Raw genomic sequence first — 27,678 nt, forward strand, 5'->3', positions numbered from 1 at the left:
TCACATACCGGGACATGTACATCAAGTCTGTAATTCCATTTACTGAAGTAAAAAAATTATCCAAATACATTGTACATGTACATAGGACAAAATACCGCTAGGAACACAGTCTGAGACCACATACATGTACATGTAAGGGTTAAAAAAAAAACACATGGCTTACAAGACCAAATCCTCTAATGAGATTACGATTCCCAATCCTGAGTACAGAGGCGCACAGGGTGTCCTCATTAATCAGCCAACTGAGTGACAGAAGGGGGATTTTGAACACCGGTCACCATGGTAACCATGCAAATTTAGGCTGTGTCAGATGGTCGTTGACAGGGGGACTCTGTTCTCTGCAATGCATTAGGAGGACAATTTGGATTTGAGGCCAGAAAGAGAAATTTTAAAATGTGCATCCTTGGTGAAAGGGAAAAAATAAAACATTTGCTCAACCACATCCCCCTCAAAAAGAGCTGCTTATTACTACTGTAGTACATGTACATAATTTATATAAAAAAGATGCATACTACTGGTACATGTACATGCAAACGTGTATTTTATTTTAAAGATTTATCAAATGTTAAAGAGAAGCGTAAAAGCACAGTTGACTAATGTACATGTGCTTCATTCTGAATGGACCGTTGGCGAGTTGGTATTTCGAAGTGAATGAAATGACTGAATGATAACTAAAATGATAACTAAAATTGGATAATAAAGAGTTGACAAATGAACTGATAATTGACATGCATGCATGTAATAATTCCCACATTTGATTAAACTAATACACTCACAGTTGTCCAGCACCACTCGCATTTCATGCTTGCCAAACACTCTGAAGTGACGCAAGATTTCTTGCACAAAGCGCATCGACTGTTCGCTGGCAAATTTCCTTCCCTCCAGTGATGAGTAAATTTCATTTTTTCCTGAAAAAAAAAATTACAGAGAAAATGTAGCCCTCTCCAATAAACAACCTTTATGTTACCTGTATGCATAGACTTGAAAAATACACACAACTAAAGTGCGCAACATCTACTGTACATGTACACGTAGAGAGGGAATTATTTATCAGTTTATGAAAGGCCAAGAACAAAATACAATGTATGAGGGGCAAATTGTACATGAATCCTTTGCTGAATGTACATGTACCAGTACTCAGCTTGGTAATGACTTGGAGGCAGTACTGTACCTGTACAGTCTCAGACAACAGATATAGTTTACGCAATGAAATGAACCGAACATTTTCAGGGTACTGGTAATTGTGATTCAGGTCAGGTAATTTGTTTCTGGTTTGTGGGTTTGACACCCAACCCTGAGCACTGTACTCAGTCTCTGTGGACGATGACTGACTAAGCTGATTTAAAGAAAAATGTTTTAATAGCATGAGAACTTCTTGTTTGACCTTACATGTACATTGTACATGTACATGTATGAAATGTACATGCATTTATTTTATGAAATTAATAAATAAGTTATGATGTACAGGGTAAGTGTGTACACATGTAATTCTGGATAATTAAGACTGTATCACAAAGAGGACAAGTACATAATATTTGACGACATTTGATTAAAACACTACTAAAGTGGATCAACCTGTGCGAAATGTCACTATCATTTTGCCTCAGAGTTTTTGGCCAAACCTGCTGGAGAGTAACAATCGTTTCGATTCCCCCGAGTGACTTCTGATGCACACACAAAAAAAACCTGTCTGAATGAAAATCAGTCGGCACGGCCAAGTGCTCTTGGCTCTCAGGGATGGGCAGATTCTTGTCAGCAAACGTTTTGTGCTAAACTAACCTCAAACACAGAAATTATTATCCTTTTTCTGTGAGCAAACACAGCGCGACACACTGTCGCACAAGGAAAGCAAGCAAATTGTACATGTACGTGTTGTCTTGAGGTTGGTGGATCCCACATTTACCACTCATGCTTCATGCTGAATCGTTTCCCCCATGAGTAAGTGACAAATTACATCCATCTCAGCACGTGTCTGGCAAAAATAAATAAATCTGCTTTCAAAAATAAACAGGTTCTTCGCAATTTTAAGGAGAAACAGAGTTCGCGGGTGATTGACAGACTGGGCTAATCGTTAGAACCTGCTTCTTTTATGCAATATTAAATGTTCTATTTAAAAGTCAAACATTGTTTGAGTACATGTGGTTGGCCGAAACATCAGGCGCAGTCTTTTTGATTTATTTGATTGGCGATGGATGGGCTCACCCTGCATCTTCATTTTACTGTTAATAAACGAGGATTTTCATTATGCGTATCGCTCACAAATTATCTCCAGACTGCAGACACATGGCTCTTGCGGTGGCATGAGCTCCATGACCCAATTAGTGCATTTGGGCAAGGAAGCTTTGCTACAGAGGGAAATTGGTGGAGCCAAGCACATGATTGCTAAGGACTAAAATATCTTACGAAAATAGATTTCCCGGTAAAAGCCATGTACATGTAATGCATACCGATTGTGAGCGGTTCTGGTGGACTGATTCTTACCAATTACCAGTAACATTGTAAATTTATAAGCACAATTTCTACTAAGCAGCATTGTGACATTTCATTATGTCTTTTTTATTACTTCCAAGGTTCTTTTCCAAATTTGGCTTTTATCTGTATCTCAAGCTTTATTTCTGATACTGACACCACACCTACCGGTACATACATGTAGGCCTAAAATATTCATGAAAAAAAGTACATGAAAATACTTCCATCATTGCATTGATAGGCTATAGTTCAAGGTTTCTCTAGCAGAACTTGATTATTATTATAGGCTATTATTGATAGGCTATAGTTCAAGGTTTCCCTAGCAGAACTTGATTATTATTACATATATTGAGCTAAAAGCTTCAAAGTTGTGGTGGAAATCAGGGGGTGAAAGACATGGACACGAAGCTTAGATAAAAAAAAAGTCCAACATGCGGGGAATAACTTCTTCTACAAACAAACAGAAATTATTTACGGAAACAATCCAAGGCAGAGTTTGAAAGGGCCAAGATCATTGTGAATATTGTATTATTCCAAAAGTTCCAAAAGCCTTCAAGTTGCTTTTCATTTTTGATGACCTTTGCTTTAGTTTAGCAAGGGTAATTTGAACACCAGTGCACAATGTTTTAAATAGGCACATACATGGGCATGTTATAACAGGATCTTATCTGCATGTCACAACCACATGTGTACAGTGGTCTAGAATGGCATGATAGATTTTTACCTGGAAAATTATGAATGTGATGCCATGAACAGATACTTACTAAATTTCTGTTTGCATCATAATCGGCACACTTTACACAGTTACTAACGACGAAGTCAAGACAAGTTGCATGGGCATAATATTCACATACTGTTGAAGAAGAGAAGACAGAACAACCAAGTTACTCAAAAGGGATCATGGTATTTGAGTTACTGGACTTCGGTTGGGAAATAGGAACCTGGGAGTTACGAGGATAATGGCAGTGGGAAAAGACTGAGTTGGTAAAACAAAAAATACAACTCATCAGCATTTGAGTTGGGAGTTACATGTACGTGTATTCAGAAAGCTCCAGTTCCTTTCAAAAGTGGGATTGTAAGGACAAATTGTGAATGTGATAATGACACCAGAATGCTAAGTTGTCTGATCCTGAAAGAAAAAAACAAACAAACAAAACATTAACATAACACCCCGAGTGAGAAATTAATATTTGTTACTTACATTCACAGCGAAAGGCTAACGAGTCATCCAGTTTGCGCCGACAAACATTACAGAATTTCTTGCGATAATGCCCTGGCTCACTCCACGTGTGTGCAACAGGATTCTGGAAAATGACAAAAAGAACAAGAGAGGACGTGTAATTGGAAACTGCAGAAATGAACATTGGTGATTCCGATTTCATGATTTGCAGCGTTGTAGTTGAGTACTGTTCAAGTACCGGTACCAAGTTCTCTGACAGGTATTTAACTACACACACAGTAGTTATGAGGGAACAAAGCGGAAGTAAATGAGCATTTGATGGTACCGGTGCCCCGTACATGCAGAAAGGTAAGACTGTAAATTATAGTACCAGCAACGCTATGCTTTCAGACCATCAGTGTGCAATAAAAAATAAGTTTCTATTGACAAAAGCACTTCAAAAGTACCCAGTCAAGAAATTTTCTCCTTATTTCTTAAATTTTACAAAACTGGGAGTAAATGTATCTGAAGTCTTAAATCTACCGGTATTTTGTAATCTAACATGTACATGTACATGTACCTTTGTGTATGTACCACATTTGGCAGAGAACCTTTGTACTTGAAATGTTCATTCACAACGTTGATGATTTGCAGATAAATCAACACAAAGACAGGAGAATCAGAACAGAACAAACAGAAAAGATCAAAGCTTGCTCGTTTGCCACTTGCTTTTGGATTGACAATGTACATGTAGTGTACACTGTACCAGTGCATTCAAGCATGAAGCTTTTTCTTGAGTGAAGAGAGCACTGGTAGCAGTACCGGTACAATGTACATCTGCTCATGAGACATTTGGGTGGAAAACTTGTTAGTGGGGGGGGGGTGAAAGGAGGTGGTGATTGAACCTTAAGACCAACAAACTGTTAAATAAACATCTGTGTCCATTTACATTAAAGATGTACATGCTGTAAAGATTGAACAATGATTAATGCATACCAATACATATCGCGGTCCCACAAAATCACTTTCTAGCAATGTTAAATTTACAATAAAAGTGGGCATTGAAAATGAATACATGTACATGAACATGGACAACATTTTTGCTATAAATTGACATGTACAGGTACATACATACCGTACATGCACATAAATTGACAGACAAATCACTTCATTTACATTCAAAATCTATATTAAATGGATGGTTACTGTACATATCCACGCATCATGTGCAATAACTAGGTAAACACGTCACTGTATACACACAAGAGTGTCTTGTAAAGTTTACTTGAAAAGTTCTCAGACTGTTCGAGAGCACAATCCTCAACAATGGAGTGAAAAGATGAGAATGTACTGGTCCATGTACAGAGGGGAAAAAAGGGACAAATAGACTGATATTATCCTCCTATTGGTTAGTACTCCTTTATGAACTGTGTACTGCTCTCATTTCTCCCCTCCATAACTCCATGTAATAATAATTCTTCACACCCACTTCACCCACACAACCTACTTGTAGATGGAATCCTCTATCCCTTGATGCAATCTGGGCCAGCTTGATGAATGCACCGTACTTGTACTAACCACTGCGAGGCCCCAGCCAGATGCAAGTCAGGACTTGCAGGCTGCAGACAGTACGGTATGGAGGCCCGTACGACTGTGGCCAGAGGTGAGATTGGCCAATGAGGAGAAATCCACCAAACATCCAACAGAGTTATTGTTAAATGGTAGACATTAAAATCTTGTGACTTTTAGGTACTTTAAATGGTTGTCAACCTTGTAAACATTGCATTTGGATTTTTTTGTGCAGTGCACAGACGGAAAGTTGAAAATTTTGACTTTCATCTCCAAAAAATAGGAAATGTGGAGTCTACATGTACTCCTGAAATTCTGAAAAATCCAGACATCAAACTCCTGCTGTGCACAGCATGGTACAATAAAGTAAATGTGCAGCGGTAAACATGTACATGTAGGTGTACGTGTACAGTGTGTATGCCTTGAAATTCTCTGGCAATGTCTGAACATGGTCTAAAAATGACCACTGTATGTACATGTACCTGTTGCTTCAGCAGGGTATTCTGCTTGCTACCAGAAATCTAGTGGAATTAAGTCCGCCATTTCCTGATAGTACATGTACCGGTACCAGTATACAGGTATATTGTACATTGATGCTCCTAATCAAAATACTTTTCGTATACTTTTACATGTATCGGTACATGTAGTATACTGCTCCCGCTACATGTCAGTGACAAACATGTACATGTATCACTGATACAGACAGACAAACAGGATCTGGATGCAAACGTTTGCTCCTTGTCATTTCTGTGTGCAACACAGCCCCAGTACCCATTAATTCTGACCCCATTCTAAAACAAGGCAGCCTCCCCCTTCTCAGTGCTTCCCATTTCGCCAAGCACCTCTTAGTGTCCCCTCCATGTCGAAGCCCCCTTCGGAAAACAATTTGTCACCCACAACCATGTTATGGCCCCCATAGAGTGTACATACCCGTGCATCATCCAGACACCGAGGGATACATAAGTGTGCACGCACTGCTGGGCTTTAGGCTCGAGAGGGCCGCCGGGAGTGGGTTTAATGCAATAGCTCAGACGTGAAGCCATGTATTGGTTAGCTAAGGGGACACATCTGATGGGGCTACATACCAGTACACCGATAACTCTTTCAGGGTACATGTACATGTATATGTTCTGGTACCTGTGCATACACACCTGTTACATCAAGGCAGACATGATACATGCATTTTAGAGGTTTTATATCCATTTAGGGTGCAGCATGTTGGAACAATAAGTGACCATTTCTAGTTAAGCCCAGGTATCTAAATCGCATGTCTACAGAGCCAGTCTGCTGGTAAGGTCTTTCATGCACAGTACATGGGTTACAAGCAAATACCGTATACACATCACGTACACATGTACATGTACCAGTTAGTATATATGCACTTGAAGCTGCAATGACAACAGTCGTCGTTGCAGCTGTGGCAGCCCTCTTCAGATACGGCTCAAATTTTGACAAGTTGTGAGGACGTTAAAATGTCCTCAAAATGTTTTTAGTTGCAACACACGCATGGTTCCCAGAAACATGTCTCAAACAGGTACAATGTACAGTACATGTAGAACCGGTTAAATAGTGCAGTGTATTGAAGCTTGCATCAGTGCAATAAGAAAAATGTACACTAGACTGACTCATTTGTAGATTTATGGTGTGGAAATGGGCATTTGGGGTTATCAAGAAAAGCATGTACTGTGCATGCACTACATGTACATAGGTATGATTGTGTACCCCCATGTAAGATTTACAGTTGTAGACACGTCATTTTCCATCCTGTCCTGCTTTTACATTCTCACACTGCACACCAAAAACCAACTGCCAGGCACACTAAGAATTTGGTTAGCCTTGGCTCTTTGTTTCCATGGCAACATATGCCTAGGGGCCCAGATACAAGTACTAGTACATGTAGAGCGAGTGAACTGCTAGGCCCACATAAGGGGTATTTTAGAATTAATTTTGGATTTTTGCCCTGCCCGATGTGTATTTGAACAATGTATAGGCCTACTCAGTGTATGCCTCCGAAGGCTTGGCTGGCTGGTTCTCATTTGAACCAGCCGACACCGGCAAGCTTGGTGGTCGAGTGGTTAAGACGTCCACACTAGTAAGCAGGAGGTCGTAGGTTCGAGTCCCACCCGAGTAAGCTTGTGGTTTTTCCCAAGCCTCCAGGGGCACACAAAATTAATTTACATCTCCCCAGTGCAAATCCATCCTTGAAATATTTTGGTATTTGTATAACGAAGAGCATGTAAACTGCACTACTGTACAATACCAATGCAAGTACCTGTCCGTATACATGTACATGTACCGGTAGGTACATACATGTACACATACATGCACCTGTACTGTACAAGTGTTTTGACATTTTCCATTTTTTTCAACACCTCTGATCTTAACCTCATCCCTGGTCAAGGATGTTGTCTCTGGCTCTCTCAAACTTTGTAGAAAAAGACAACACCTACATAAAACATAAAATTACACTTCAGGATGTTAAGATATTAAACTTCTGGTCAGACCTGCTGGAACTCATTCATTTTGGAAAAATCTGACCACCTGATTTTATAAGTGCCGATGATGATAGACAAGCAGACATACATGTACATGTACTCAAACATCTCCCTGCACAATGCTGGATGAACATGCACCAGGTACCTGTGTGTACACAGTACTTGCTTGGCATATACCAGTACATGTACATGTATAATACCCATGATGTACAGGGTATGTTTATGCACCTCAAAACACCCACACAGTAATCAATGATGCAGCTCACATCAACATCTTGTGTATGATGAGCATGAGGGCAGGGGAGAGAGAGGGAGACAGCCAAATGGAAATTTATTCTTGTTTGTTGGCTCAGAAGAGGATGGAGATCTCGGAGCCAGGACACATTACATGTACATGTACATGTACTGTAGTTTCTAATGTTATTAGTTGGAACAATGCACAGGAGCAATAAACAATGAGGTCTGTACATGTACCGATAGCAGGCTTCAGTACATGTACATGTATGTGCACATGGTATCATTTCATTCTCAAAAATGCTGTTAAACAGAGGAAATGTGAGGGTCTACTGTCATAGTTAAAAGAACAGTAAAGTATAAAACAGATGTCTCTACATTTTGTAATTAAATGGGCAGAGGCTACTGGTGCAGTAGTTTACATGTATTTCTGACATTGGTACCGGTACATACATGAACATGTTTGTCATGTTTGTATTTGACGGTACAGACCACATATAATTTACGAAACTGTTGAAAAGTATTGGTTTACAGATGCATACATACAAGCAGTTATGGGACTAAACTCCTATGGAATAATTCTTGCAGGCAAGCTGTCATTTCGAAGACAGCAATGGAAGAAGGCCTTTTTATTTATGTAATTTATTTTAAGCTGATACACTCTATGTAAACTCCCTCCGAAGTTCTGTTCGCTTGATCCATTACCTACTCATACTCGTATCATTCTGAAAGCGTGGTGAAAACATATGAGTCCAATTATTGGTTACTCTTCATTGTTGACAGGGTTTTTCTGGCTGATTGTAAGCATGCTTTGAAGAATCTCAAAATGCTTCAGAATGAGTTACATGTAAGTAGTTATAGACCTGTATCTAATCTCTCATTCCTGTCAAAGATTATTCAAAATTGTGTACAGATTCAAATCAATTCATATCTTTGCAAATCTTCTCTCTATGCTACCGGAAGAAAACAAAAGTACAAAATGATCTGTTGGTTGCCCTTGGTCAGTGGCATCAAGTTGTACATGTACAGGTATTTGTTTTACTGGATCTCTAGGCAGCTTTTGACTCGATTGATCATGACATTTTGTAACATAGACTGTGTTATAGGTTCAGAATTCAGGGCACTGCTCTGAGTTGGTTTCAATCATTTCTGCAGGATTGAACACAGCTAGAGTGTACATGTTCATAACATTGGATCAAACAGGTAAAAATTTCAGCCACTGAAATGTGGTATTCCCCTGGGGTCAGTCCATGGACCTGTTCTTTTCAGTTTATGTACAGAACCTCTGGAGATACGGGTACATGTATTTTAGATCGCTATGGTCTGCAGTACATGATGTACATGTACATTGTACATGTAATGTATGTTGATGACATGTCACATGCTGACATGGCTGAGGTACCGAGCACTCTGATATTTTGGGGCAATGTTTGGGGAATTTCGTGTATGGATGGGAGACAATTTGCTTGTACTGAATGATAGAAAAACTGAGGTACTGGTAATCATCAAGGTTTGTTTGAGGTACATGTACTGTTAGCCCTGGTACCCCGTGCATTGTGCATATCACTGATGTTACATGTAATGAACATGTACCCCCTTCTAACGTGGTCTGAGACGTTGGCATTATTTTAGATTTTGAAGGCACAATGTGTGCTCAGGTCTTTAATTTGTTCAAAAATGCCTCGTTGGCACTCTCGAAAATCGGAATAATTCGCGCCCTTTTAGATCCTAAAGCTACCACAAAGCTGGTGCATACTTTCATTACATGTACATTCTGGACTGACTATTACATGTACAACAATCTTTTGTATGTATCCCTGATAAAGAAATTCAGAAATTGCAAGCAATACAGAATTCAGCTGCTCGTTTGGTCACCAGATCCAATAAGTACATGTATGATATACATGTATCACCCTGGTACTGAAGGAGCTACACTGGCTTCCAGTCAAACATAGAATTGAATATACTGGTAAGAACATGCACATGTATAAGATTTTACATCGTACATGTACGGCTCCCAATTATTTAGAAGAGCTAGTTCGTGTTCACGATTTCTGTGCCGTTGTCTTCGCTGAAATGCCGAGGGTAATCTGACCCTGTAACACTCTACTTCGGGCAATAAGTACAGTGTATTATAATGACAGGGCATTTCAGACCAGTGCTCAAAGGCTTGGAAATAATCTTCCAAGTGCTGATTGTAAGGGCCGCTGCTTCTTACAGTGTTTTTGAATCTTCTCTTAAAACTTATCATTTTTAGTAAAGTTTACAGTTGAAGTACCCCATCTTGTACACTTGTTTTTTTAATTCTTGAAATATTTTCAATATCTTAGAGTGCACATGTGTCTTTTCAGTGACGTGTATACATCGAGTTGATATACCGGTACCCTGTATTACTTTTATGTAGGCCTACCCACTTCATTCCATCTTATATCAATACATGTAAAGTAGTTGAAACTACGTAAGCTTATGCAGTTTTCACCTCAGTTACATGTAGTCTTTAAGTACTACCAACATTTTTACTATGTATTTCTTTTTGTCTAATTCTTGCAATGCTTTTGAATGTTTCTTTCTTAAGTACATGTACATGTAACTGTGTTTCTAGTCTAAATACAGTGTGATTTTTTCTTCTTTATTTAATGCTCAACAATTTTGATGTATTTATTTGATTGCACAGTGCGTGAGATATGGTAGGTTTCTATGGAAGGCGGTTTAAAAGTACATGTATTATTTTTTCCAACACTGTGTCTAAACATGCATTTTTGGAAATTGCCATAGAGGGATCCCAATACGACGCTTTGAGTGTCGATCTGCGCACTTCCGCATTTGAAAACGAGGCTGTATGTGACAGCTTCAATTCTTAATACGATCAGACGATTGAAAGTAAGGAATCAAGACACAAAATGCATAAAGGTATGTTAAATTCAGACTTTTCAGGCAGCAAATTTTTGTGGAAGAGTCTTTCAGGATGACTCGACATGTAAATCAAAAGAATAAATGATGGCAATTTACTGCGAATTAACGTACCTGCAATGGCCCTGTATCTTGTGCTGTGGGCGTGGTTTAAACTGAAGTGGCGTCACACTTACAAACCGGATACTCCATGTACTGTGTGGACTCCATGGGCGCGCGTGAAGAAGTTCAACACAGAGCGCCTCGGTTTCGATGCAGATATGCACAGACGGCGCTAATGTGAAATCCCTCTATTAGTTCTTTTTTGTGTTTAATTTGGCAAAGCATGTGCAAATGTTGCCATGATGCACGTGCATGTCAGTTCAGGACTCAACATAATCACACACATGTACATGTACATATAGCTGTAATTGGCTGAATGAGAGGGTGGAATGCTGAGCTTGGGTACAACTCGAAACATGAGTCTGTAACTTTTGATTTGAAATTGAAATCGTAGATCATTTTTTAATATACAGCTTCAATGAGCTCAAACTTCATAAGGTTAGCTGTCAAGTATCTTGGTTTTCAGCACTTTTATTGCCTTACATGTAAATGAACAGGATACAAATGATGGACTACACTTTTAAATGCATGTTCGTATTTTCAATCCAAACTAATAACTAAACAATTAAAACAAGGAACATGAAGTACCGGTACAGACATGTACAGTACATAAAAGCCAATTAAATTATGCACTTTAAGCATGTACATGTAATTTGCATTTATCGGTATTATGTAAAGGTACATTTACAAGTACTGGTACGTGACATGTGCATGTACATACACTAGCATGCATGTATACATACATGTACGTCTGCTACATGTATGCATGTTAATCCTAAATTAATGGACAAGCAGACAAGCAGAGAGGAACAGAAGCAATATCTGAGGCAGGTCAGCATGACCAGGCAGGCAAACAAGCAGGAAGTTGAGCAGGCATGCATGCAGGCTGGCAGGTCAGGGAAGAAAGGGGCAGACAGGCAAAGATGTTCATGTACTATGCACATTTTGTACATGTACTCGCGCAAGAAGGCAGGCAAGCAAGTACATGTACCCTGTATGTACATGTACATGTACGTGTACAGTAGGCATGCAGTCAGACACAGTCATGGGCAAGCACAGGCCATGCATAGTCAGGCAGGCATGCAGGAAGGCAGCTTACATACATTTGTATACATGTACTAGGGACAGGGCAATGGGGGAGGGAGATGTATGTATGGGCAGGTACCGGTACATGTACAGTACTGGTACATACATGTATACATGTACATGTAGATGTGGTAAGCTGGTGAGTACATGGAGAGACAGACAAACAATCAAGCAGGCAAGGATGACAGTCAGGCAAGCACTGACCATGGAGTCAGTCAGGCAGGCAAACAAAAAGGCATACATGTACATGTACATACAGTACATGTGCAAGTAATTGAATAATAAGGCATGTGGGCGTGTGTGGGCCTATATGGGTGCACGGGCTGAAATTAAGTGAAAGGCTCATGGCCAGACAGGATGGCAAGGATAATGCTGAGGACAGGTAGAGTGCCATTCATGTGCATGTATGATACCGTACACTTACATGTACCGGTAGGGGTAGGCATCAGCAGGAGAACATGTGCAAAACAGACACATGCATTTGTAGATATGTCAACAAACTAACACAAAAGACAAACAGACAAACTGTCATACACTTACTTCCGGAGTAATATTCTTTGAGGGAATAAACACCTGTTTGCAATACAATCATATTATGTACATGAATGTGAAAACAAAATGTTCAAATTATTCAACTGCAATGTACTGGTATGGAGTATAAATCCAAAAGGTCAATGTAAAATAGCTGTATGAGGTTGACAAATCTCAGGCTTCCACATTTAGCAGAGGAGAATCTAACATCCAAAAGATGGTCAGGGAAATATTTTATTGGTTGGGAACTCCTGTAAGAACATCAAATTGGTACATGCATGTACAGCAGTTATGCACCGACAAAATGTCACTAGCATTCATGCCGTGAAATGGAGGTGTGTCAACAAGTTTCACAACCTTAGCCAATGCAGGCTAATGTTGCCTCGAATGTCATCAAACTATAGCGGTACATTCTGCGCAAATTATACACATCTGGGAAGCTACTGAGGTACCTGTCATTTGCAAAACCCACTGTGATGATCATCAGGCAAGGAATTTGTTTCCTTGAAAGGAGCACGCCACTTCTGTATTAAGCTTTTGTAAAGAGCTACTTATAAAACTCGGAATAGACATGACCTCTGTGAAATTCCAGGGCAGGGTTGTGAGTACATACATAGACAAGTGTGCATTCATCTGTAATGATAAATATGCTTCTATGTGAATGCTTCAGACAAGACCTGAACCTGCAAGTACTTGTACACCCCCCTCAAACAAAACCTACACATGGCCTTCAGCTGGGCTTAAATCAATTAGACATTACACTAATCCAGCGTGGGTGGCACGATGCAGCTGAAAGGATTCCACATGTACATGTACGTCAAGGGCCGCGCGAAGAGAAAGAAGACGGTGTAGAATTAATTCCTGTGATAATCAATGGCAATGAATTAATGGATGAGACGCCAGCCAAAAAGAATTCTAAAAAAGAAAAGAAAGGTGAATGGGTACACATCACAGGGATGAAGGGGTACCGATGACAATCACAGAGGACGTGGGTGGAAAATGGGACTGGGAGAAAGAAAGGATGAAGAAAACGTGTCCATAGGAGAATTTGATGGTGGGAAGGTTGACAGATGAAGGGAACCCGTACCTACTTAGCAACGGGCGTGGGTTGGATGTGAGGCCATCAAAAGCAACCCTACCTCCGCAGCCAATTAAAATGGATTTTCCTTGAGCTTTGCTTCAACAAGGATGGCAACCAATGTCCTGACTACATGTACGTGTACATGTAATACTAGAGGAAGCAAGTACATGTACATGTAGGTGTGATAGGGTGACTGAATTGTGCATTCTGAGTGTCTGTGGGTAGTATCACTCTTAGTGGAAGAATGCCAAAAGCTTTAAGGCCTATGCACATATACATGTATGTGTAGGTGGCACACAGGATATTGAATACAAAAGCCTTTTTCACACAACGACAAAAAACTTGCAAGGTTTGAGAAATTTTCGCATGCTTGAAAAATCATACAAAAGTGCCACAGAGTGAAAGGTCGCCAATGCTTGAGAGTGACAAGCATTCCTGGTGAATCCTTGACATATTTTGGAGGAGGTCCGGACCTACGACAGCAACCCAAGAGAAACGGTCGTGTGAATGGACGCACTGTTTATTGTACAACGTCCCCTACGATAACCTACACAGTGTGCATGCGTAGTGACCTGCATCCCCACACAGCGCGCAGGCGCCCTTTAACTTCGTTTCAGGTACATGTATGTCCAGCGATCGTGGCACTGCTCGCCAGTGCAATCGGGAATACCTCCCGTGACTTCCCGCCACATGTGGCTATTGTGGACCATGCCGTCTATTGTCGCCTTAATTGCGGCATTTCCATGGCAGTTATAAGGCTGAGAGTCTCATCATACTCCCAGTCCTTCTTGGAACTTTTCTGCTTCTTGGTACTCCCCAAAACATCAGTTTCGAGAGAACGTTTTTTCGTCTGCAAGTTGGACTCTGCCGATGTAGCGTCAGCCAGTTTTTATCGATGCCCTGCAATCTTTGATCTCACATTGTGCTGGTACTAGAGGTATTTACGCTCAATAAGTGTGGAGTTCACCGACAACCCGAGGAATAAGCGTTCGCGTCTCAAGGAATGCTTGCAAAATGTTACACGGTGCCGTGTGAAAGGACATGATCGCGGTTTGTAAAGTAAACAATCCCCGCTCCGAAATTGTGTCTTAAGCCTTGTGAGTTTTTTGGTCGTGTGAAAAGGGCTTTAGGCTGTCTGTGGGTACACACTGAACAGAATCAGCGGGTAGTAATGAGAACCGCGGTAATAAAAGAATGCAAAAAGTACAGTAGGTGACAGTAGGTACAGGTGGCACACTGGATGTTGTACGTGTACATACTTGCACATTTATTGCAGGTGTTGATGGGTACACCTGAAAGAGATACATGTGTATTTACATGTACATGTATGTAATAAGTGGGTGGCAATGGGCACAGTACAAGTACATGTAGATGTGGTTAAGCATCACTCACCTGTACTCGGTCAGCAGCAACTGTGGTACACGGTGTTATAATGTTGTCCAAACAACGCTCATGAGTCACAAAGTTACACACTGCGTATAATAAAACAAGATTGTCAGGCTAATTAGTTTGAGTAAATATTACATGTACAATGTACAGGTACATCTTTGAATAATGAAATTGATTTTTGCGATGGTTTCACTGGTTTGGAACACAACTGAAATGTGCAGCTTAAAATTTAACTTATTCTACAAAAGGAATGAAAATCAACAAAGTCCCATTTTACATGTATAAATGTACATACATGTACATGCACATTATGTAGGTCAGTTCTGGAAGCTCTGCAAAGTGTGGCTGCATCCAAAAGGTTTCGCTGTAGCATGTGCGATGATGGAAGCCACTGGTGAGTGGCTGCAGCCAGTTGCCATACATACATGTACATGCATGCATTAATTCCAGCCATAGCCAGTTGACTTAGTCATGGCCTACCGGGCACATGTACATGTAGCGGTACATACATGTGACACATGTACACATGTACATGCACGTACTGCACATCTAGGTCACAATGACATACATGTATTCTGACACAGACCGGCTATGGAGGAATCATTTTACGTTTAATGACCTGGTGGCATTCCCAAATAATAAACGCATCACTCCTGTGTCTAGTCAATTCAAATGTCAATTCAAATGAAAAACTCCAAGACCCATGAAAAACTCCAAGACCCAAGCTGCACAAACGTGTGATGTGAAATAATATGCAGAGTACAAAAGGAAGAGAAGCCAGGAATGGGTCACAATTTCACCATCATACATACACCTGTATGATGAACATGTTTGTCCCTTTTTTAATGTTCAGAACTCAGGAAAATTGAACAGTTTTCTCAATTATTTACCGTTAAGTGTAATCAAATCTGTTTACCATGAAACTAACCACTCTACATTTACAGGTACATGTACACATGTACATGTACATATCTGAAAAGTAATGTTACACATGCACCCCGTGTCAACATACGGTACGGTATACCAGCATATACCTATACATGTACATGTATACCGTGTATGTACATGCATACAGTAAATATTTTTCATGAGCAACACTTCACTACCCTGGGGGTCTATTGTTTCCACTTTTTCTGATTTTTTTTATGTTCTTGATGCTTTTTTACAATTTATTTACGATGTAATTAATTCAGTTCTGTTACAAACATGGTTTTATGACAATACATGTAAATCATTTCAACGCTTGTTTCCTTTTTATTTGAACCAAAATTTTTATAGTTGCAAATCAAGAAAACATAAACATCAAACCAACACTCACGTGTGAGTGTGATCCATGATTATGGTCTGACATGTTGGGTGATTTCCTGCACAAATTCAATGGGCACACATGCTACAAATGTACATGCACCAAGCAACGTTTCCACGATGACCAAAATCTCATGGCATAAACCAGCACACTGCTTATAAGCACCATGTAAAGAAGATCACAACTGATTGGCTCTCCTCACTGAAAATTTTAACAGACCAATAAAACACGGACCAGATTGTACCATCTACAGCAAAACTGGTTCTTGCTGCATGCGACTCTATGGCTCTACTCCATGCAGTGAGCTAGTAGCTAACAGTACCTTGGAGTTTTGCCAAGGTACTGTTAGCTACTAGCTCACTACATGGAGTAGAGCCATACAGTCGTATGCAACATACAGTACGTGTGACATACATGTACATGTACGCACACGTATGCAAGTACAGTATGCAAGTAATCAGTGCAATCATCGTGCATATTAAAATTTGTGGTGTAATAAATGTGAAATCATACATTATTACAAACGAATCGCACAGTCCTTTTTTGGTAATTTTATCCACTGTTTTTGTCATATCTTCATTACTTGTAGAGTGCCCTTAGACGAGAGTGATTTTTACACTCCTTTTTAGGACTGCTGATGTGTGTGGTACACCCACCTTCCTTACGTGCTCCTCAAAATGATGCACTGCTGTGGATTCAACTGAGCACTTCATGCACTCATTTCAAATACAAAATAGGAATAAGTGCATGCACAGCATGTTTATAATAAAGAAAAGTACAGCATGTTTATGGTACCGGTATGTGCAAACTGCGTTACAAATAATGTACATGTACAATGTGTGATATTTTCTCTGGTACATGTCAATGTCCTGGCCTTGTACCGGTACACAGGCCTCGAATTTCCCCTTGGCCGTCGGTGCCCTCCCATTTGGCCGTGGTGCCTCCGAAAAGTGATCATGTTTCACCGCCAAGATGGCAGTGCCCCTTTTTTCTCTTGGCCGTAGTGCCCTTCACATGCATATCAACTGCCCCTGTTTAGCGAGGTACACGGAAAGCGGCATGGAAAGCAGCATACACATCATTCCTTGATTGCTCACATTCGACCGGAACACCGTGCCGCGCCACCTAAATACTTGGCATGCACGTATAAAGCAGGGCGTGCGTGCACTGTGTGTATGTGGGAATATCGTACACTCAGCCCGCCATGCACCGGTCCATGAACACTGCACGATCGCAAGCTTAGCACGGCACAGGCGACACCCTCCGGCCTATCCAATGACTTAACATAACAGCGTATGCCCAAGCCAAGTGTTTTAATGTACCATGCAATAATGTCAGTCTAGAACAAGTGCTCATCAATGTGTACGCGTTATCGGTATATTGAGAGCTCCACGTTTTTCATGCACATGGGACAATTGTATGGTCGGGCAATATTTTAGCTAACACGGCAATGTTGTGTTTGCAGTTTAGTGCTTCCCGCAGCGCTTCATCCGAATTGTACATACACGGCATCGGTACCGTTGATTGGAACTACCCTGATTAATTCTCACGTACGTTGTGTGCAAAATCACTGGCCTGGCCAGTTTTTGTGGTACGCAAAATAGGAAAGAACGGCTGCAGTCAAAACAGGCCGAAGCCTTTCAGCACTTATCACAGACATGTTCAGGTATAATGCGTATCCTACTTTTCTTAGACCTCAATCATTTTCATGCAACATAAAAAAAAATTGGGATGGCATTAATGCCCATAACTTTGGTACGCTGATGGCATTAATGCCCTCACGTTTGGCATTTCTGCCCTTCATTTCAGCCAGTCCACCAATGCCAAATGGCAGTGCCCTGAAAAAAATGAAATTCAAGGCCTGGGTACAGCCTTCTGAGATTCTGTTCCCATCAAGTAATTAAGAATGCTGTGCAAGACTTCGTGCAGACAAATTGTAATCTGAATTCAAAAGAAACCATCTGCAAGTCTCTTTATCCACTAATACATGTAGCTGGTGGCTGGGCAGGTGCCAAAACCATTCTGGGCTGGCCTTGACATTTTGCGACTACGCTTACATACAATATGGTTCCCAAACATTACCTGGTCTTCTGTTCAATACAACAGCCTGAAAAATGAATTAGCATGCAAACAAAGCTGGATTTGGTATAAACTGGTGCCTGGGCTCAAAATGTAGGGGGTGGAGATGGCAATGGTAGCAACATTAGTGACTGATGATGGTAACAGTGTCAACCTATTGACAATGAAGGAATTGGTGGAGAAGGGAAAGATAATGGACAAGATGGCAGACTGTGGTGTTGATGACAACTGTAATGACGGCAATGACAATGGTGATCAATTTGAATTTGAATGTTGTCAGCATGAAGGTCATTCTACCTACACTTCACCACAGATGTTGACTCAAAATAAGTTTTAGAGTTTTCCATAAAAAATAGGTTTTAGTAAACCTGCCACAAAAGCACGATTGACTATTCCATGACATCCATGGTCCAAGTCTTGAAGAGTACAATACGACCAGTCACTAACACTGTTGAAACCAAGTTCATATCTTTTATCAGTTTTAATATAAGGCACTTCTGGTTCAAGAAGGGTCAGGTATTTCACATGTACCGGTACGTGTACATGAGAAAAAGTTAAGACTTAACTTTACTCTATCACTTGCCTTATAAAGCAAGTTGAACTTGATGTTCATTTTATCTTTGACACCCAGTGATGTCATATCAACGGTCAAAGCATACAGTATTTTTGTCCAAAGGTCCTTATTTAATGTCAGTTGATTGCGATTGAAGATTTAAAACTGGCCGAATTGCCACTGAGAATAATCATGTACACGTACAAAGTCAAGATAGGATTTAGGGAAGAAAAATAAAATAAAAAAAAAATCTTGACAATAGCCATGGCTTTCTCGCAGCTTGCTGGAAAAACCAATGATGATATAACATACCATGTACATGTACCTGGAGCCAACTTTTAGATGAGGGCACATTATTAGTAGGAATGTGTGACAGTTTGCTCTGGGCTATTATCCCCAGGTTCTCAGTGGCTCTGCACAGTATCAATGTTACATTTCTGTCTACATGTACATGTACAGCACCATAGTCCAACTCTTACACTGTAGTAAAGAAAACACTGCCAGGCAAATGTTTCATACATGTACTTCAACCACAAATATTCCTGATCAAAGATCGTATAGCAAACTTCACCGTGAATACACGTAAAATGTTGTCATCGCAAGGACGCCACTTGAGCAAGCGATACGCCTGCGCAATGCACATTAATGCAAAGGCGCTGGCGCCGCAGCAGGCACGTGCACCTAGTGCGCCTGCGCTGTAGCATCACTGTAAACTGCGCAGGCGTATCACTTGCTCAAATGGCGCCCATGGTAATTACACCTTTTGGGCAGAGTTATCCATCTTGCGCCTTCCGCGCTATACAATCTTTGTTCCTGATGCAGGTTTGTGAAAGTTTGAAGGATCATAGCAACCATTAGACATGTACACGTACCAGTGCGTGTACAGGTACTGGTACTTGGGCAGAACTGTGTACGTGTAGTATGTTCATTTCTTCATTTGTTTACTTCCGCCATGTTTTCTATTTTCTTTGACTTGAATTTTAGGCCAGGTTCATTACCCAACAGGCTTAAAATGCATGCATACATGTACATGTACGTATACATACAAGGACTTGTGCTGAAAATCACAATTCGAAAGTAGCATAGAGGACAAATGAGTTAACGCGTCCACAGCAAAAATTCTGTATCACTGGGATAGGCTTGAGTAAACCTTTGTGCATTTTGTTGTAACTAAATCAAAATAACAAAAACAGCCCAGACACCATGGAGACGCCAGCAATGCATAATCTGTATTCAGAGGATGCCGGTAATTCCTCAGCCCTCTGCTGACTCTACTGGTAACAGGATGAAATTGGTTTTACATTGTACCATCTGTAGTCTAATCAGACAAAAACATCCAACAGATGCTAACGATCAATAAGGATACAATCACAGATTCACCTGAGTTAGAATAAAAATTGCTTTGCATTTAAATTGGATTTTAACAAAATTTCCCCAATTGATATAATTGTTCTGTTCTGAAAACAACACTATGTTTTTGTATTTCAAGAGTTGTCCTCACAAGATGTACATGTAATGGACGTCAACAAGAAACAACCCTGTAAATTTATATCCGAGTACAAATTTTTACAGTACTGGTACTGGCAAAAAGAGACTGGAATTCAGAGAATTTGTTAATGTTGAAACACAAGGACCTGTACTGTAGACCTACATAGACCTACTCTAAAACATGACATAATGCAGTGTTTACCACAGTGAACTGAGGATAAAAAAAGGGGAAAGAAATCAAAGATGGTGGACACGATCATTAGTCATAATAGCCTTTGCGTAAACTTAGACGGAGCAAACTTGAGGTCTCGTGGAAGCTTGAAAAAGTGAAGCTCTGACGTTTGTCTTGTATGCATGCTTTTGATATACCGTGCATGTACATGTAGACCTTTGCAATCTGTGGATCTTTTGACAATTTTCCATGCGTATGATGTTCCAGCAATAGCGCACATACTGTCATCCCTACCTTTCGCCCACAATGTACCACACTAAACAGTGGGTTATGTCTTTGCGTAGACAGTAAGTGTAAATCATTTTTAAATACAAACATGTATCGGTACACTTTATGTGCACTCCAGAGAGTTCAGAACCTGTTGTACACTTCACCTGTTCTGAGAAACACTACTTGTACATGTACACGTACATGAATACAAGTACAGGTACAAGTACATGTGCACATGCTGTACACACATGTACAATGTACATGATGTACATGTACATCTTTGTAAAATGTTGTGACACTGTAACACAGGTCCACTGAATGTAAACGCTTCAATGAATTAAGTATTTCAGTATCCCCATTATGCATTATAACTGGTGAGTTTGTGTGATTCTGAGAACAAACCTTCAAGTCTGCCTTCAATAAATCTAGACACACATTTGTCCTGCTGGGGTAGCGGTAACAGTACACTTTTAACTTCAAGGTCTTTTCACATGAATGCCTATGTGATTGGTTGAGCCTGATCCTTGGAAATGTTGTGAAGGAAATAATTTTTTATTCATTTGTATTTATTATTTTTAGGTATTAATTTTATGTATTAATTCTCTATTTATCAAACAGAATTTTTTGAAAGAAAAAGTGAAGTCCAATGTGCATGCATATGTATGTATGCACATGTGCAATGTAAATTATGCACATGTATGCATGTAACAGCATTTTCAGTAGTCAGTAAGTTGAACTTTGAAGCTTGTAATTAAACAAGAATTTCAACTATTTAAAAAAAAAAAAGTACATGTAACTTACATGTATGTAAAACTGGATGAAGGCCTTGGCAATGCACAAATTACTGGTACATGTAGTGGTACACAGGCCTCAACATTTATTTTTTGTAACTACTTGTCCATCGGGCAAGTATCAATGAAAATTTACTTGCCTGAGGTAAGATTTCCTTTGTCCAAACCCTAGTTTAGTTCCTCATTGCTTCCCGGGACAGTAAGTTCTTTCCTTCAACCAATCACCATTGATGAAATTGTATGCCAAAATACGACACAATAATATACATGTACATGTACATCACCCTCGACTGCATGTATTGCGTGTATGCAGGGAGTGTGCAGAACTCTGATGCATCATTCATGCAAGTTGGGCAATGGCTAAATAATAATAATAAATCATTTTACTCCATGTACGGTAGCTGTCTACTTTTTACCACTTTTTGTAAGCTGTTTTGAAGAGGAAAAAAAATCAAAGGTAAATTTGTTGACTGCTATTCTTCGCCACGAAAAAAAATTAATTCAGAAAAAAGTGCCTGTCCATCGGGCAATTTGTCCCAGATTTTAACTTGCCCGAAAGAAGAAATTACTTGTCCCGGGCAATCCGACAACCGTTAATGTCAAGGCCTGGTGGTACATTACATGTACGATTTGTATACTACTACTACAAAAGGCAGCAGGGAATCCTTCTCTTGAATTCATACACATTCACTATCATCTGTCAAAGACTACATGGACGTACCGGTATTATTACAAGTACATACACGTATGCATGTATGTAAATTGTGTCTGGATTCAGTCACAAGTACATGTACATGTATTTGCTAGGATACTGTACACATGCACGCATCAAAATGTTTTCCAATCTAGTGATGTCCTCCATTCTACCAAAATAACACCTTCAGATAAGAAACCTGTACAGTACATGTACACATGTACTGTACATGTACATGTACATCTCATAAAATCTTTTTCCCATTTTTGCACAGTGCTTTGCTGCAGTTCTGCAATTTTGTTAACAATTGAACACTCGTTTACTGTTCACGGAATGTACCGGTAGCATGCATGTTATTGGCATTCAAGGCAAAACCAAAAATGTATTTTTTTACTTCAAAAAAACAAAACAAAATAGAAGCTTAACCCTAACTCCCTAGGGTGTAGGCAAAATCATATTAAAACTGGAAGATTCAGGGCTGTTAAAGTTAATGTACCAGTACATGTATACTTACCAGTACCATGAACCCTAACACTCCTCAATCCTTCACCTGTTGGAGGACTGAGGACTGATAGGGTTAATAATGTGGGTAATGTTTTTTCTTAAAGAGGTGCGAACGACCACACACAAAATATGCAGAGAACAGCAACATGCACATGTAGCAAAAAGCTGACATTAAATAAGTTCCCATACATGTACATGTAGTTTTGTACAGAACAATGGAACTAAGAAGCTGAAATTCAGAGTAAAATTGAAGTAACACATAACCTTTAACCCTTACCCTCCTCAATCCTCCAAAATCCTTCGGGCGGGTTTGGAGGATTTTCAAGGATTGAGGGAGAATGGCAAAAGTGCACGGCTGATTGCAAAGGATGCCATGAGTGAAGACCGTGGGTTATACCTTGTGTTGTTCCTGCTCAGTCATGCATAAATTCATCCTGACATTTCTTTTGAATCAACCGCACTACTCAAGAGTGCCATTTGCACTGCCTCAACATAATGACAGGAATTGCCAGAGGATTTTGAAGGATAGAGGCAGTAGGCACACCTCCAAGTAACATTTGCAAGAAATTTTGGTGGATTTCGGAGGATTGAGGAGAATCCAATTTTTCAGCCCCGAATTGGAGGAATCTGGAGGATTGAGGAAGGTCCCTAGCAAAATGGGCCTCGGGGGTTAGGGTTTACCTGTCAACACCCTTCATGTTCATGAAAGACATTTTTAAACTGAAACATCAGCCAACATCATGTTTGTTTTAAAGGTGCTTTAAGTTAGGCCTAAACACTCACAAACATCCTTTACAGTGTACATGTACATGTTTAATCTGGGGTAGTACAGTAGCTACATGTAAGAATTTGCGATGTGTGCAGATAACCAAATTTTTGACGTGTCGCATATTGTCGCACACGGTTGTTACATTACATGTATGATGTCTCCGCTCACTTTAGTACTGCGAATTTGGCCCATTAGAAATTTACAGGACGAATGCTCAACATATCTGAATATGGGTAGCTGTTATAAAAATAATCTATTTACGTATCTTGAAGGCATGTTACAACCACCTAAACGCAGGATTTTACATGGAAAGTTTTGGCCTTTGAAATTGGGACCCTATTTTTGGATTCAATTCTAGTCTGAGTGATGTCTGAACCGACATGAATAATTCAATTTAAACCTCGAATCAAGCTGTTGATTGGTTCCCCTGGAAATTTGAGGGGAAACAATGAAAAACATAAGAATTGCCGCACAAAATAATGTGCAAGACTACAACAGCCAATTGATTCCAACATGGCCTTGGGCAAACAATATTATTTCAAGGACGCAAGGTGTAACTTGATAAGCCTAGTTTAAAATTGCAATGGGTTCGACTGAATAGTTTACTGACTTGCATCCACCTAACTGCCCAAAACCTGCCATACTCCAACAGCAGGTTTTGTGAGGTTTTGGCAGGTTTGGTACCATACCTAAGGAACTTGTTGAATTTTGTGAGACTTGGGATGAAAGGCCAAGGGAGATGGTGTTGGATTCTGTGTGAGTTGGGACATACACGGGTCACCGTGTGCAGTATCTGGCTTGCTGTACCAGTTGTTGGACTGTGCTTGATTTTGTCAGGTTTGGTACTTTCAGCGCAAGTCATCCTATACTGCACAGACCCATCCATACCATATCACTCAAACTCCAACAGGCTCATTCTGTTGGAGTTTATCAGGTTTGGTACAGTACACCTGCACCTGCGTTTGGTACACCTGCATGTACATGTACATAGACAAGTACATAAACCTGTTGGATTTTGTGAGGTTCAGTATGCTTTCTAATGCAGGAGCCTAGGGGGTTAGGGTAAGTACAAGTCATAATGTGCAAGTCCAAGTCAAGTTGCAAGTCAAAAACCAATAGTTACAATTCAAGTCATGAGTCACAAAACTAGCAACTCACGTCCGACTAGAGTTAAAGACAAGTGACTTAAGTCTACAACTCTGGTAATCTTTACAGCTGACTATAGTAAAATCCGATCTCACAGAGATATTTGCCAATCATGTACAAAAATGTAGCATTCCTACTGTGTCCGATGGACTGGAAGCTTTGTCTCTTAATTTAGGCAACTCCCTACTCAACTCTGCGGCCCACAGTTAGTGGCTTCTGCCACTTAGAAACAACAATTTACGGATCACTGATAAATTAACTTCAATCAGATGTAGGACCAACTGCTACAAATGCAGCTCTACACGTATTCCTTATATTACATCAATTTTCAATTAATGTTAGCTCGGTTTCATTATGTCTGTTTTATGTTGTTGTTTCAATATCACTTCTTAGTGTTGTTAGATTAGAGTGGTCACCAATACGTTGTTTTATTCATTTGTACATGTATGTCTTCTGATATGTCTATTAGTTGTTTCAGACAGCTGTTTCTTAAATTTTTAAGAAAAACAAAGCTGTTTCAGACACCGAAATACATGTAACTTGAAAATTGACAGATACAACGACTTCAATGCCTCCAACGTTTGTGCAAAATAAGTACAGGTACATGTAGGCTTATGACGTCGTCAGACTGGAAGTTAAAACGAAAAGACCGTTAATTCATTAAAATTCACTAAAACATCAATCCTGACAGCTACATGTACAGTCTGAAGTTTCCCATGAAAAACTAGAGTAAATATCTGCATCCACTGTGAAAGGTGTTGGGCTCCTTTCATTGTTTATAAACGCGGTGCGCCACTAACGCAAAAATAGGCATCCGCTAGTAACGCTGGCAACACGACCTGTAGGGTAAGAACCGTAGCCATTTGTCTGTGCGTGGAATGCGTATAAATTGTGCCACAGTGTTTTGGGGAATCTGGCAAGTTTCCAACCACTCACATTGGGCCCTGCATGTACTGTGTGTGTTAAATTTTGAACTGTGGACTTCATGACGGCTGTTCGATTCCCGCCCTTTCCAACTGAATTTTTTTTTAATCTAACCAAAAGATTTCCCGAAACAGCTCAGTGGTAGACAAACACAACACTTGTCTCGTTTTCTGCTTGATGTAGTTCATAGCGAATGATTACATTTTTATGCATATTTTTAATATCTTAACTTTAATTCCATGTATTTTTCCTGTCTTCGTGAAATTGTAAAATGACTGTAATTCAGCCTTTTGCTGCAAAAGTCTTTTTAAATAAACCATTAATAACATTAATAATAATACACTAATTACTGAGACCAAGAAAAAGTAAACAAAAAGTGTGTGAAAAGTGTAAATTATTATGAAATTGTACTGCACTGAATACACGTACAAATCTTGATCCAGATGTGCATTGCCAGCTTTTTGTTTTACTCTGACCTCATGCCAAACTGATGTGCACAACCCTTTCATGAGATGACATCTCCTTCCTGCACATGTGATGGATAATTGCAATTTACACAAACACAAAAGGCAGATCTAAAAACAGACCTCTGGAAACAAAGATGCAAACGTCCACAACTGGCAAATCATTGATCTTCCACACTGTGTTTGTCAGTGTCAAAGCGTCACTCATCAATGAGACCATGGAAAAAAAAATCTATATTGATTTTTTGCAAAAGGCAAACAAACTTTGTATGATGCATAATTGACTGGCCTTTCATTGTCATTTTTTTAAAGTCTAATAATACATGCACATGTACTAGTACTAGTACATGTACATGCACAATTGTACATGTCTTGGACTGTCTGGTGTGCAATATCAGTCACTCAAGGACTTTGTACTGATTACATGTACCAGTACATATACTGGTACATCCCCTTATTCTGAAGAGGAAATAAATCCTAAGACTTTAGACAAACTTTCTTTCCATTTGAGGGTCATCCTTAAAGAGATCAATGAACAAATATTGTGAACAGCTTGTCAAATCATGATTCGATTGAATGGACCAGACAGGTTTTGCCGAGTATGATTTAATCACCGATTTAAATCATATGTTCCTTTTTAAAAATCACTGATATGAAAAGTCCTGTTTCCATTGGACTTTTTCTTCCCAGGCACGCTGAAACTTACTGCCACATTCGTTTGTGTCAATCTACGGGGTATGCCCACGTGGACTTTTTTTTACCGAAACGGAAGGTTTATTCGCTGTGTTAGGCCTAAAAAGACCAGCTGATTATATTGCCTATGTGCTGTACAAATCAAGACAAAATCGGCAAAATCTGACCAAGAAATAACAAATGATGACAAATTTGACCAAATATGTCACAAATAAGACAAACCTGTACAGGAAAAGCCCTGTACAAAATGAATGTAAAGCTATATCCGGGGCACGCTTCACTGTGCGTGCGCGGCATGCTGCTGTACTGTATGCATGGAGCTGCAGACTGGGAACCAGACAACCATTTTTGCATGTCTGCGTGTTTTCGCTGTGTAGGCAGTAGTCTGGTTCGTAGGTTTAGCCTGGTCACGGTCAATCTCCATGTACATCTACATGTACATTGTATGGGAACTGTTCCCATTGGACTTTTTGTACCCCTGCTAACTTACCATGGCTGCACAGAAATCTTTTCAGCCTGTTAGTTTCTGTGTGTTCCCATTGGATTTATTTTCGTTATTCTACAGGAAAGTCGCTGGAAGTTAACTAAATAAAGTCCATTGGGAACACGGCCAACCCTTTCAACAGAAAAAAATTATTTGGTAGCCATTGGTTTCTAATGGGGAAAAATATAGATGCCAGCGCTTTTTTTAAAGTTTAGTAATCACGTGCACTGAATATTCATGAACGTACAAATACACATGTAGTATAAATACCCTGTGTTTATATCGTCCATCCACGCTGTAGAATCATGACCTGGCG

General features: G+C 39.9%; 1 protein-coding gene across 9 annotated transcripts in view; it reads right to left on the reverse strand.

Annotated features, from left to right (window-relative positions):
• Positions 1–27,678, reverse strand: part of dgkq (diacylglycerol kinase theta) — a 76,151-nt gene that overhangs the window by 46,461 nt on the left and 2,012 nt on the right. For 5 of the 9 annotated variants that reach the window (XM_087148501.1, XM_087148495.1, XM_087148490.1 and 2 more), the window contains exons 3-7: positions 15,029–15,108; positions 12,565–12,597; positions 3,671–3,773; positions 3,234–3,322; positions 777–908 (exon numbers count right to left, since the gene is read on the reverse strand). In XM_087148501.1, the coding sequence (XP_087004627.1) occupies positions 777–908; positions 3,234–3,322; positions 3,671–3,773; positions 12,565–12,597; positions 15,029–15,108 (437 nt within the window). Of the gene's footprint in view, positions 1–776; positions 909–3,233; positions 3,323–3,670; positions 3,774–10,950; positions 12,423–12,448; positions 12,471–12,564; positions 12,598–15,028; positions 15,109–27,678 lie in introns of those variants that run through there. The other 4 variants (XM_087148504.1, XM_087148511.1, XM_087148521.1 and 1 more) reach the window with 3 other exon arrangements.

Source organism: Acanthaster planci, linkage group LG02, assembly GCF_054643075.1.
Source record: "Acanthaster planci isolate LZ-2023a linkage group LG02, COTS_SCS, whole genome shotgun sequence".
In the NCBI taxonomy this organism is placed as follows: domain Eukaryota; kingdom Metazoa; phylum Echinodermata; class Asteroidea; order Valvatida; family Acanthasteridae; genus Acanthaster; species Acanthaster planci.